At 47.4% G+C, this 13,784-nt stretch overlaps 2 protein-coding genes across 3 annotated transcripts in view; both read right to left on the reverse strand.

Annotated features, from left to right (window-relative positions):
- Positions 1-1,931: 1,931 nt before the first annotated feature.
- UBA52 (ubiquitin A-52 residue ribosomal protein fusion product 1) lies at positions 1,932-5,284 on the reverse strand. 2 transcript variants are annotated; one of them, XM_072601628.1, is made up of 5 exons: positions 5,127-5,284; positions 3,636-3,757; positions 3,335-3,421; positions 2,275-2,377; positions 1,932-2,163 (listed from the first exon to the last, which is right to left on the reverse strand). In XM_072601628.1, exons 2-5 carry the CDS (start codon positions 3,736-3,738, stop codon positions 2,070-2,072), a joined length of 387 nt encoding a protein of 128 aa, XP_072457729.1. In that variant the 5' UTR covers positions 3,739-3,757; positions 5,127-5,284; the 3' UTR covers positions 1,932-2,069. The 2 variants fall into 2 exon arrangements, with proteins under 2 accessions (XP_072457729.1, XP_072457730.1); XM_072601629.1 differs by having other exon boundaries at positions 3,636-3,754; positions 5,127-5,267.
- Positions 5,285-8,068: 2,784 nt separating this feature from the next.
- KXD1 (KxDL motif containing 1) overlaps positions 8,069-13,784 on the reverse strand; it is a 7,693-nt gene continuing 1,977 nt past the window's right edge. Inside the window, 3 exon segments of the mRNA XM_072601630.1 lie at positions 8,069-9,430; positions 10,185-10,231; positions 10,426-10,578. Coding sequence (XP_072457731.1) covers positions 9,159-9,430; positions 10,185-10,231; positions 10,426-10,578 — 472 coding nt within the window. The 3' untranslated portion in view covers positions 8,069-9,158.

The following is a 13,784-nucleotide window of genomic DNA, read 5'->3' on the forward strand; positions in this document are numbered from 1 at the left end:
AATCAAACAAGCATTTATTAAACACCTACGGTATACCAGACATTGTGCCACTATGTGCTGCAGATACAAAGAAAGGCAAAGTTTCTTATCAAGGAATTTACATTCTAGTGGGGAAAACAAATAAATAGGTACCTACAGATTAAAGATGCAGTATAGTCAGTAGAATAAGGATTGAACTGGGAGTTGGGACATCTAGCTTCACATTCTGGCTCCAGTGTGTATTAGAGCTTTGTGACTGGAGGTAAGCCACACATAAAATTAACCTTTAGAAACCTGTTTCTTCATCTGTCAATACTCAGACTTGTGTTTTCCTCAGCATGGGGAAAGTAGTGGAAGTTCAGTGACATGCCCAGGAACCCAGTTCTTCCTAACTTCAAACCCAGCCCTTTATCCACTAGGCCAATGGTGTCAAACTCACACAGAAAATTGGGGCTGCTAAACTGTACAAAAAGTGAAAGGTCATATATCGAGTTAGAAAACCACATATATGAACATGACCTATGTTGCATTTGTTCCACTTTAACCAGGCTTTGTCCTGGGCTCAAGAAATAGTACTGGGCCATGTCCAACATGCTAGATGATGGCACTACCAACTCAACACTCACCATGCCCAAAAGGCTCCATATAGATCTTAGCACCCACTATACATGAGTCACCCAACCGAAGATAAGGCCACAGGTCTGAGTATTATTTTCCAAGTTTTAAGTCAGAACCATAGCTAGAAAAGACCTTTAAGGACAAGTCAAACCCCTTCATGTCCCAGCCATGGGTAGTAACTGGCCTGATGGACACAGAACCAGCATCTCTTGAGTTTCCCATTTCAATGTGAGCTGCCTGCTACACTTCTTCAGAGCATGACTCACGTGGGACAGACCGCAGAGTTCAGCCTGCCATTCTTGGCATTGAGAACCTAGGTCTCCAGAAGGTTCAGCTGGAAGACTTTATCTTATGAGTCTTCCCACTCCAATATGAAAAAGGCACCCTGGAGAACAGACTCTTCATAGTTGGAAGGGCTCCAACTGACACTTCCATTTCCTGACGAACTGAGCTGTCCCAAAATGGAATGGATGCTCTCAGGTGATGACCTCTCCCCAGCAATGGAGTCTTCGAAGAGGGACTGAACAAAGGCCACTTACTGCTTTTACATTATTGGAGGAGTCTTATTAAAGGGCCTGGTATCCTGACAGCTTTTACAAACAAGTACCTGTGTGCTCCTGCATGCTAGGCATTATGTCAGAGGGTCCAGCTTATTTTATCTGATGCAAGGTTTGTTTTCAAACTTAACAATGAAGGTTTTCTTAGGTTTGGGGAGATCAGAGCATGTTGGGCATGCGGGGACAGTGGAGAGGGGCCAACCAAATCAACCCCACCCACAAGAGGAATCCCAGGGTATTACCTAGTCTCTCTGATGGAAGACCTCAAGACAGGCACTCATCGTAGCTGAAGAAATGAGAAGGAATGCTTGGCCCTGGCTCTCAGTCACTGCTCATAGTGAGTTATCTCCAATAGTGTAAGGACTGGGTCACATACAAGGCAGGCCTCCTTGGGGGGGATGGCTCCTACTTTAAAGAGCCCAACCCCATCTTAGAGTGAAGGAAATGATTTGGTCAAAGTCAGCAAGGGGGTCACTAGTGGTACAACTGAAACGGTCATTAACTTGTGTGTTATCAACTCCTTCTCTTCACATGCTAAAGTCCCATTTTACAAAGTAACTGGTCCAGGTCAAACAGTAAGTCATCAGAGGCAGGGCTCTAAGAGAGGCCTCCCAAGGGTGGAGCCCTTCTGGCCATTCTGCAGCAGAAAGTCAGAGCTGGCTGTAGTGGTCTCTTTCCCAGTCACCCCTCCAGCACCTTCCCATTCCTCTTCCTCCCAGAGCCTCTATCCATCAAAAGTTCCTATAAGTACAGAATGAGTTGCACAGACACCAGAGCTCCTGCTTCTCAACTAAAAGGGGATTTTATTGATATCACAGCCCCATTAAACCCAGGAACAAGGCCTTGTTACAACAGACTACTCAAGAGCGTTTCAGTCATGGGAGCCAAACCAAAACTGGGTCCCGAGGCTGGTCTTTATTTGACCTTCTTCTTGGGGCGCAGATTGTTGGTGTGGCCACACTTCTTCTTACGGCAGTTTACAGCGCGGGGGTGCAGGCGGGCATAACACCTGCAACAAGGAGAAGGAGGTTCACAGTAAGGGCTCCCCACATGTGTCTGGAGGACACGCCACACAAGGAAACGGGACGAACCCCCCAGCCCTGCCAAGTCCCAGGCATACTTGCGGCAGATCATCTTGTCACAGTTGTACTTCTGGGCCAGCTGGCGAAGGGAAGGCTCAATGATGCCCCCTCTAAGACGAAGCACCAAGTGCAGAGTGGACTCTGACAACAAACAGAAATGCTTGTAAGTACCAATGACATGCACAGGACCAAGGGTGGGAAGACTGCTCTCAATCCAGTGGGGGTAAGGGAGGGGAAAGAGAAACATACACAAATCATCATAACCTAAATCAGGAGACAAGCTCCTAAGAGGATCCACAGCACAGGAGCACCTAAGAGGAAGCCTGAGCCTGTAGCCAGGCAGACACAAGTCAGGCCTCAGGCACTTCCTAGCTTCCTTACACCAAGCAAGTAAGTCACTTCACCTGCCTGCCTCAGGCTCCTCAACAGTAGGACAAGGATAACAGCACCTTATCCCCTCCCCACCCCCAGTTATTGTTAAGGAGCAAATGAAGTATTTGCAAAGCACAGCACTTCACACAGAGTATACATATAATGTGCACTTGTTTCCTTCCTTCCATACACAGAAAAAGGGATGAGAATTTACAATATATTTGAGGGAGGGATCTCCCCTGCCCAGGATAATAAAAATATGCTACCTTTTCAAGAAGAGTTTCAATTAAATCAATGTGTGATCATTGAGCACAAGCCACCGACTACAGGAAATATACCAAACAAACAAAAAAACAAAAGCACAAATACTATCTAGTCTAGTTCAGAATTAAAGGAATAGATTTCTAGAAAAATCTTTTTGAATATGTTCTTTTATAACATCATAAGACTGTTTCCCCAAACTGTTAAAAAATGTACTTTACAGCTCCAAATAGGCTTTTTGCACAATAGCCTCATGAGATCCATCAGTACAAATGTTAGTGGCCTCATTTTAAAGATGAGGAAACTAAATTCAGAGAAACAACTTGTCCAGGATCATTAATATGTGCATGAAGTTGCTGCTGACTCCAGAGTTCTTTCTACTGAGACCATGCTACCCCTGTTTTGTGATCCAAAGCATAATATAAGGCAACCCCCACACACTTTTAGGCAAAAACGTAGCACAACCTTTCTGGATGTTGTAGTCGGAGAGAGTTCGGCCATCTTCTAGCTGTTTTCCAGCAAAAATCAGACGTTGTTGATCTGGTGGGATACCTAGGATTGATACCAAAAGCATGCTGAGTAAAATGGATTAGATGGTCTAGCTCAGACCAGAGCAACTAGAACAATTCTGCTTTTAATGACCTATAACGGAGATACCAAGCCACAGAGGGAAGAAAGGACAGACAGCAGAGGGAGAAGAAGGTCCAAGTGCCTGATCTTCTGGAAGCTAGATAGATGGGATACCCAGACCCAAAAGTACACTCACCTTCCTTGTCCTGGATTTTGGCTTTGACATTCTCGATAGTATCACTGGGTTCAACCTCAAGTGTGATGGTCTTGCCCGTCAGGGTCTTCACGAAGATCTGCATCTCTGCAACGCAGCGCCTGCTGGAGGAAGGTTTAAACAGAACATCGTGAGTGGCCTGACAATTTTACCAGCCACCATTCTGAGCTGCCCTGATAGAACCAGCCAATCATTTATTCTCTGCCCTGGTCTTTCAGTTTCACTTGGTAAAGTCTCTCACTAGGGACCCTCTCCCTAACCCAGCTTCTCTACCTGTTTCCTGGAAAGCGCTGGCCTCTCCTCATCTAAGTCCAGCTCCAGCAGACTTTTATGCCACTCCAACCCCATGAACCAGACACCCTTGACAGTCTATATGGTTTCTCAGTCCTCTAATACTAGCCCTAGCCAAGTTCCAGCTTTCCCCCTAAGATTTGCCTCAATCTCTCCAACAAGCTTCTCTACCTCTAAGGAGTTTAGGACTGTCCTTGACCTTCAACACTAAGTTTTCACCAATTTTAAATTTTCATAATGAGGAGACAGAATGCTATGACAGAAAGTAAATGTGGAGTCAGATGACTGGAATTCAAATCTACCTGTGTTTCTGTTAAATTACTTAACCTCTCTGGTTTCCTTTGCTCTCTGTAAGTGAGTGGGGAGTAACAGACTGGACAATTTCTAAGGTTCAGCTCTAAATCCACTTTATTTCCCCCAAGATACACCCAGCACAACTTTTCTACATTACTACCAGTTGGCACCTGCTCCTCCTCTCTTCCCTCCAGGACAGGGCAGGGCTGCCTGCTCAGGTGCCCTGGGAGGTCCTTTCCCACCCCTGTCATTCCGCCCTGGAGCACAACCGCACTGCTGGAAGGGATACCCCCTCTTTTTGCCGAGGGGGTACAGACTTTAGGCGTCCCTTTCCCCTCCGTGGCCTGGACCCGGCTTCTCCATCCTGAGTTCTAGGACAGGGAGAAGCGTGGGCCTGGCGATTTCACCAATGACATATCCGAGTAGGGCAGCAAGCCCAGCCGAGCACCGAGAAGGCAGAGCCAGGGAGGCTCAGAGCCGGCTGGGACCGACCGCCCTCGTCCTTCCGACGGAGGCCTAACCACCCCAAGGAGCTGTCCGGAGGAGAAATGGAGTGCCTGGGCAGGTAGTGAGCTCCTCGTTCCTGGAGGGCTCCAAGAAGAGGCCCCGAGGGGAGAGATGAGGTCCAAGAGAAAGCACCCGGGCCTGGGCCGGCGCCGCTCCCGCTCGCCTCGCCTCCCCTGCCGCCGGGCCTACACGGGGCCAGCCCGCGCTCAGTCCCACCAGGCCCGGCACGGCCTCGGCCTCCCCACCCGGGCCCTGCCTCCGCGCTTCCTCGAGCACGGCCCAACTTCTCCGTGTCGTCGCCCTCCCCCCGGCCCGGTTCCTAGCCCCGACTTCGTGCCCCCTGCCCCGCCTCCGACCCCGACCCCGGTTAGCAACACGCACCCGCTTGGCCGCCTCGCCGAAGAGAAAGAGACCACAGGAAGCGGAAACCCCTCCTTCGCTGCCTTTCCACGCCTGCGCGCCCAAGCCCCACCCCGCCGCGGGGAGCCGCGCGTCACAATCCTGCCAAGCCCCGCCCCCTCTGCCTCATTTCCGCTCCCGCCGCGGCCATCTTTGAAGAGGGTGCGTGACGCCAGCCCACGTCCTGGCGAAGGACTTCCGGCCTCCCAAAGTGAACCTTAGTCCCTGCCCTCCCAAAGCAGCTTGAGATCGTAGCATCTTGGATTTTAAAGCTGGAGGGAGCCTTTCAATTCACTGGGTCCGCTCTCCTCCTTTTACAGATAAAGAAACTGAGGCCCAGGGAATAAGGGACATATCCCAGACTTTGGGGTGTGATGCCTTCATGGGGTAGCAGGACATAGCTAGATTTCCAGGGTGAGCGTTCACACCTGGGGTGTGCACAAATACCCAGTTTGTTGTTGTTGACTGTCTAGACTCAGAAAGTGATGAAGCGTGCGATCCTGGTGGAGCTGGTTGTTAAAGTTACAACATCTGTAGGGGGTTAGCCCTGGTTAAGTGGGGAAAATCGGGAAAAGCTCAGTAAAGAATTCAACATTCATGCTTAGTCTTGAAAGAAGCTAGTGGCTGCGGTGTATTTCAGCCAAGGTTGAGGGTGGGGGAACCGGACCGGCAGTGCAAAAGTATGGAGAGGGGAAATGAACTGCTCTCCAGTCAGTCAGTCCACAAGGGATAAGTTCTTACTAGGTTAGGCAGCACTGTGCTAAGTCCTAAGGGAGAAGGGTGTGATACAAAGAAAAGCAAAAAATTAAAATTAAAAAAGAAATGCATCCCTGCTCTCATGGAGTTCACGATCTGATAGAAGAGATAAAAATAATTATACATACAAATCAAATCAACAGACACTTGTATATATACAAGATATGTAGTATAAATGAAAAATATTTTTCCCATTTAAATCATTTTTTAAATTTTATTTTGGGATTCTCTTCTCAATCCCACCTCTATCCCCCCAACTCCTCTCTATTGAGAAGGAAGAACAAAGCGTTATATAGACATAGTCAAGAAAAACAAATTCCCACAAAAAAAAGTTTCAGTCTGCATTCTGAGTCCTTCTTCATCTCTCTAGCAGAAGATGAGTAGCTTGTTCCATCATGCATCCTCTGGAGTAGTTGGTCATTGGATTAATTAGAGTTCCTAAGTCTTTCAAAATTGCTTGTCTTTATATTGTTACTACATAATTTGTTCTGATGGAGAGAGAAACTGTTCAATGGGGAGAGAGGAGGGACAGGTATCCTGATGGGATTTCAGATTAAGTGCCCCTTTGTGAGACCAGTAGCATGGCTAGTTTGGCTGGACTGTATAACTTGTGAAGGGGAGTGATGGACTGGAAAGATGGATGAGCCTACCTAATAGGGAACATGGCAAGATGCCTCTACTGGGTAAGCCCTGGCTTCCAGGTGGATGGCTGAAAGGGTTATGAAACACGGTCTGGGGTCAGTGAGAACCTTGGGGTTAGAGAAGTCACTCAACCACTAATTAGGAGAGTTGAGCCCTAGCCTGCTAAACCTACTCAGTCACAGTGAAGGTCCCAGTTAATACTCCTAGGGGAAAAGGGAAACCAGAAGGTGGATGACAAGATGACTTCATCAAGGTTGGTGGGGCTTTCTAGAGGATGGTGGAGGTGAAGCATGGTTTCCCCAGAGCTCCAGTACCTCTGCTGAAGAATAAGGGAAGGAAGAAGGGTGAAGCAGCCACTCCAACCCTGTCCTTACAAGGAAGTGCTCCGACGTCACTTTCCACCCTAGGCATGAATTGCTACTGCTCTGAACCCTTCTACATCCCTTGGAACATCCCTAGTCTGAACCTCAGTTTCCCCACCTGTGAAATGAAGGAGTTGGGGCTGGCTGGCCCAAGACCCCTTCCAGTTCTCAAATTCTAGATGATGGCCTCCCTACCCCTCCAATCCATTCTCTCTTGCATAGCTCTCACCTCCCCCAATCATCCCCACCAAAGCCCAGCTGTCACCACGTTCAGGCCATAATTACCCATAGAGATTGGGGAAGGTTCAGACTGCTCATTCTGGCATTCAAACCCTGCAATGCCTTCCCTTATGACCCCTTCTTCCTGGATTCCCAGCTCTCTCCCTCAAGCTGCACCTTCTCCAAGAGGTCCCCCTCCCCAAGGTCGTTAGATTAAGGATTTCATTCACCTTGTATACAGAGCCTGTATTTGGTTAATTATGAATACACTGTATTCCCTCCCTTAGTGTAAGCTCTCTGAGGTTAGGGACTGACTCGAGATAGCAGTATCTGCTGTCCAGGGAGCTTTTGAAAAGACTTGAGAGTCAAGTCTAGCCTCCTACTGACACATCCTAGCTGTATGACTCTAGGCAACCTCTCCATGCCCCCAGGCTCAAAGGCTCTAAGTTACAGAAAAGGTGAAGACCTGCTTCAGTAGAGGGAGTTCCTCAGTGAAACCTCAGATTCCAGTTCCTATTCCTTCTCCTTATAAAGAGCACAGTGCCAGGTAATTAAAGCCTCAGCTTACCTGTGCAGCCTACTCTCCCACAGCAGTCCAGTAAAAGGCCGCTGTGGGGCAAATCATCATAGTGGCTGGATTACTAGCCTCCTAACCCCAGTTTGACTCTTGGTACCAGGGCCAGATCACACACAAAGCAGAGACACAGTGAAACCCGTAGACAAAACAGAAGACTCCTTCCACTTAATAACTCTTCAGGCTTTGAAAGCTCAACCTGTGGTCTTCTTCCACTGGTGGCTGCTACTGTCCCCACTTTAGCAGGAGCTCCAAAGGTCCCTCTGGTCCCATTGTTCTACCCCTCCGTACCCATTCCCCAACCTCCATTTGCTCCCCTCTCTCCAGGCCCACATTATAGGAAATAAGCAGGATACACGGTTCAGACTGACTCTCGTAGCAAGAGAATTTTATTTATTTCTCCCATAGTATGTGGAAACTTAGGGTACAAAAATAGTCAATTCAACTTTTATTTCCAAAGATGTCCCTACCCACTGGGCTCAGGGCCCTGAAGAGGGGTGGAGGAGGAGGAGACAGCGGCTTGGTGGTACCTTCTCCTCTCTTGACAGGAAAATCTATGGTCGCTGCACTCTGCTCAAACACTGTCCATGAGAGTAAACAATTTCCTTTGAATTTCCATCTCAGAAATGTTACTTGTTTCAAAAAATCCCTATGGGTACCAACAGAAGAAAATACTTGGTGCTTAATCTATGTTAAATGTTTGTGCCTGTGTTAGCATGAATACACATATAGGCAACTGGGTATATGCCCAATAATGTGTTCTATGTGCCTGGAGGTGACTATGGGTATGGATGGATGAATGTGTGCACATATGTGTAGATGTGTGTGTGGATGTACTTGGAAGGGAGAGGAGGTTTAGTGTAAGCACAGTTACTGGGCCTCTCAGAGTTAGGCCTGGCTCTGGGTTTCCTAACTGGAACTACTTCACAGAATTATTGAGAACCAGCCTGTGAGCCAGGGCTGGAAAGGAGCACAGGACATTGCCCAGTCAAGTCCATAAGCCTCCTTCCTCACACAGGGCTGGGAACAAACCTATAGGATGCCAAAACCCCGAGAAACAGGTCTGGAAAAACCCAGGCTTGGCTTCATATGTGCAGAAACACTAGGAACTGGGGGTGGGGGTCAGGGAGGAAAGGAATTTGGCGAGAAACATACCAGCAGAAAAGCATTAGCAAAAAAAACCAACAACAACAACAAAAAAACCTGGTGAAATCCATAGTGTGACCCCAATGAGTCTGGCCTGCCCCCCCCCATCCCTGGCTTTGTGCCAGGACTGTGACTCCATGGCCCCCAAAGGCCTGATAGAATCCTTCCTGGAGCTGTCTCCCCCAGGTTTGTTGTACTAAACTGAGGGGGTGACTAGCTGGAACACATTTCCAGAACACTGGAAAGTGGGAAGGCCCTCCTATGCACTCCATGGTGCACTGACTCCTTGGGACCCGAGGTAGAGGGTAGTCCCTCCTACTTCCGGGCCCTCTCACCACCACCACCACCACCATCATCATCATCATCATCATCATCACCTGTCAGGCTCTCTCCATTCATAGCTGGGGAATCCAGCCGTCCTTGGGATAAATCTTCAAAATCAGGGCTCAGGACTGGAGAGATGATGTCTGGGCTCGTGTCACATGACCCAGTACTCTGCTCTGAGGTAGCAATGGTGGTAGCTGAGCTGGCCATGATGGGGTCCACATCATCATCTTCCTCCTCCAGAATGGGAGACTCATGGATATCTGTTGAGGGAAGAGTTAACAGTCAGGTGAGTCACACAGAGCTAGTGGCAATATTCCTCCTGGGGGAACTAGGTGGATAGGCAGAACCCCCTTTAGTGGGTTCTGGCCTACAGCCAAAGTTACCCCTTCCTAAAGTAGGAAACAAGATGCAGGCTCCACCCAAGGAAGCCTCCCTAACTCTCCCCAGTCAGGAGGGAGATTCCTCAGAAGGAAGCCAAGAGGGCAGCGCATCTGCACCCACAGACCCAGCTTCCCACCAACTTGGGCCCTGCTCTGGGACCTCATAAAGAATCTATTCAGGTGTAGGATTCAGAGCAAGCCAGTCTAAGATGAGGGGCAGGTACACCCCCCACTGATGATGGAAAGGTCATACAACTCTACTGTTGGAAATGACCTTTGAGATCTTCTCTCCCCATCATTTTTCAGATAAGGTAATCAAGACATGTCTAAAGTTACAGAGTAAGCTTTAAGTAAGCTAGAATATAAAATACAAGAACTGGGAGAGCCCGCAACCTATATGACACAGGATTTCAGAGCAGGGAGGAAATTTAGAACATGGAATGGTAGAGTTGGGAGGGCTCATAGAACTCAAGAGTCAGGAGAGCCCTTAGAACACAAGATGTCAGAGATGGGAGGGCCTTTAGCACACAGAATGTCAGAGCAGGGAGGGCCCTTAGAATACAAAGTGTCAGACTTGGGGCGTAGAACCCATATCATAGAAGGTCAGAGTGGGTCAAGGCTTAGAGACACTTACAACTAAAAGCATCTGGGTACTGCTTTGATAGCTTCGTTTTCAGAGTCCTACAAGAAAAAGGAGAAAAAAAGCAACAGTTTAAATTCTCCATCAAAGTTACAGTCTTGGCAGCCTCTTCTTGTCCCTGCCTATATATACACTCTCACAGTGTATATGGACTTGGCTGGGAGAGGACACTTCCAGGGCCAGTTTCCCATCCCCTCTGGGTGGACAGGGGGAAGGGGCAGAGCTAGACTCCAACCTGAGCCTTCGGAAGATACTGTCCAGATCCTTCTTCATCTCCATCAGTGTCCTGGTGTGGTGTATGAAGCGTTCGCTCATCTGCTGCATGCGGACGTTGGAAAGGTTATTAAAGTTCAAGAGCATTTCATTGGTTTTCTCAAATCGGTCCAGCCTGAGGGTGGGAAGACCAGGAAAGAAGGGAACCAGATTAGCAGGCCCCAGACCAATCTGAACAGCCTGGATACCCACGTAGGAGGCGAGGTGGAAGGGGTACAGGGCTTGAGATCAGAAGGGACCCCATTACGATAAGACCTGCTCTCAGAGCAGTCTCCTGGGCAGTGTGATTAAATGCCCAAGAAAATTGTGAACTGCTCTTTGAGAATCTAGGAAGGAAAAGTCAGATAATTACTTGTTCCAGGTCCCCAAGCAAGTCCCTTAAGCCCTCTGAGCCTCAGTTGCCCCAATCTGTAAAATGAAACTACTTTCATGACCCACCTCCCAGGGCTGCTGTAAGAATCAAATGAGAGAAATAAAAACTTTAAAGCACTGTATAATGTTGGATATTAATACTGTTTATTATAAATTGTGATGACACGTATTATTGTTGTTTTTACTATTACAAACAGAACATAACCTGCCTGCCTGTCACTTCAGGTATTGCAAATTTTATTATGATTCCCCATTTTACAGATGAGGAAAGTGCAGATCAGAGAGGTCGAGAGAGAGCACAGTGTTCCCCAGAAAGTAGAGGGCACGGCTGTGCTGGAATCAAATTATCGGAAGCTAGCAGCACTGGCCTGGAGTCAGGAAATCAGGAGGATCCGACTCTAAACTCCAAACTCAGCCTCAAACACTTACTAGCTGTGTGACCCTGAGGCAAGTCATTTGGCCTCTGTCTGCCTCAGTTTCCTCAACTGTAACATGGGGAAAATAATAGCACCTTCTCAGCATTGTGAAGATCAATTGAAAGATTTGTCCCAAGTGCCTACCTTCCCTTCTTCCTCTCTTTGTAACACCCTTCACCCAGCTCTGTCTGCTCCCTCCTCACACTCCCCAGATCCCTTGGTTGAAATCCTAGGCATCTCTCCTGGTTCATGTCACATCCTGTCCCCTTTATCTCCACCTACTCCCAATCAAAATAACAATAACATAAGCAACGGACCAATTCTTATCAGATTTGAGGCTTACAAAACATTTCTATATTTGGGCCTCCCAACAACCCTGTGAGATAGTCAGGCCCATTTTACAGAGGAGGAAACTAAGAGTCTGAGTAAGGACGTGACTTTGACCTTTCTTTCCTAGAATGTCAAAGTTTGGTACACAATTCTCTTGGGTATTTAATCACACCCTGGCCAGGAGACTGATCTGAGAGATCTCATCTCCGCTACTAATGGGAGGTCAGCCCATACTTTTGACAAGAAAATCTAGGTCCCTGACTGTGGGTTCCCCCTTATCCTCATCTCACTAGCTGGGATGCCTTTCTTCCCTTTTCTCTAGACCCTAAGAACAAAGTGTTGCTTCTCCCTCTACACACTCTCTTCATCCCATCCCTTTCCCTTCTCTCCAGCAGACCGCCCCCACTAACATCCTCATTCTCTCTCTCATCTGTTATCTATTGGTCCCATCCTTCTTGTTTACAAACAGGCCATGCTTTCCCCATCCAACAGAATCATCAACACCAATAATTTAGCACTTTAAAGTTTGTAAAATGTTTTACAAAAGTTATCTCATTTGATCATCACAACAGCTCTGTAAGGTAGGTATCATTAGCCCACTTGCAGATGAGGAAACTGAGACAAAAAAAGTTAAGTGACGTACCCAGGGTCACACAGCTAGGAAGTACTGGAGGCATTAGGATAAGGCATGAGGATCAGAACTCAGATCTTCCTGACTCCAGGGCCCAAAATCTCCTTAAAAAACATTCTCTAGGGATCAGCAAGGTGGTGCAATGGATACAGCACCGACCCTAGAGTCAGGAATATCTGAGTTCAAATTTGACCTCAGATACTTATTAGCTGTGTGACCCTGGGCAAGTCACTTAACCATGATTGCTTCACCCCCCCAAAAAAGAACACTCCCTAGACACTAATCTTTCCAGTCAAATTCCTTGACAAAGTAGGGGCAGCTAGGTATCACAGTGAATAGAGCACCAGCCCTGGAGTCAGGAGAATCTGAGCACAAAACTATCCTCAGACACTTGCACTTATTAGCTGTGTGACCCTGGGCAAGTCACTTAAGCCCAACTGCCTTGCTTTCCCCTCTCCAAAAAACAAAACAAAACAAAGAGAAAACTGTAGATACTCATTGGCTCCACTCCCTCTCCCCTCAATCACTATTCCCTGCTTTGCAACCCAGCTCCCCACCTTACCGCTCAATAGAAAATGATTTCTACAAAGTTAACGAGGAAGAAAAGCTGCCCAATAGAATGGCCTTCTCTCCATCATCATCCTTCCAAACCCTTCCTTGCAGCATCCACACTGCTGACCATTCTCCCTTCCTGGATCATCTGCTCTGGGTCATCCCGATGTTACTCTCTCCTCCTATTCCCTCAATTGCCACTGCTCAATCTCCCCTTCTCATCCCAACTAACCATCCCAGGCATTCTTCTCTTTTCTCTCTGTACTCGACCTCCTCAGCTCCCAAGAATGAGGTCCAGTGAGCATCCCTATGCAAAAGACTCTCAGACCTACCCAAGCAGCCTCAGTCTCCCTCCAAAGCTCCAAATGGCTACTGAACTTTTCCAACTAGCGATCCTGTTGATACTTCAAACACATACATCCAAAACAGAAATCTTATTTATCTTTCCTGCCTCCCCCAGGCCACTCTTCTTTCAAATCACCCTACTACTACTACTGACAAGAGCCCCCTCCCCCAGTCACTTAGGTATCTGACCTCAAGGTCATCTCTGCCTTTGCCACTGTTACTTAACCTTGATAATCCACTCAACTACCAAACTTTGTCATTTCTCCTCCCACATGAAGTGGTCTCAAACAAGTCTCTTCTCTCCACTTACAGTGCTACCATTCAAGTTTAGGCCTTTTTCAACTCTCATCTGGACTATTACAACACCATGGGCTCCCAGCCTTTTGTCCATGTGTCTTAACATTTTTTTTTTTCTTTTTGCATTACAGACCCATCTGGCAATCTGGTGAATTCAGCTTATGGACTCCTTCTCAGAATAACGTCTGTTCCCTACGTATTATTGAAATAAATGATAAATTTCAATGAGAGGTTAGTGAAAATAAAAATGTAGTTTTTTTCTATCCAAGTTCATAGAGTCCCTGAAATCTATCCATAATAATGTAAAGAATTTATTTTATTTGTTTGTAATTGGTTTTGTTTTTCTTATTTTTTTCTATGGAGAGGCAGGAGGTGGTG

This window comes from Notamacropus eugenii, chromosome 4, assembly GCF_028372415.1.
Source record: "Notamacropus eugenii isolate mMacEug1 chromosome 4, mMacEug1.pri_v2, whole genome shotgun sequence".
Classification (NCBI taxonomy): domain Eukaryota; kingdom Metazoa; phylum Chordata; class Mammalia; order Diprotodontia; family Macropodidae; genus Notamacropus; species Notamacropus eugenii.

Excerpts from the sequence above, each read along its gene's own strand:
- UBA52 (XM_072601628.1), bottom strand. The coding sequence starts at position 3,738 with ATGCAGATCTTCGTGAAGACCCTGACGGGCAAGACCATCACACTTGAG. Across the intron at positions 3,422-3,635 it reads CAAAATCCAGGACAAGGAAG|GTATCCCACCAGATCAACAA; the intron begins GTGAGTGTACTT and ends TATCAATCCTAG. Across the intron at positions 2,378-3,334 it reads CGACTACAACATCCAGAAAG|AGTCCACTCTGCACTTGGTG; the intron begins GTTGTGCTACGT and ends GTTTGTTGTCAG.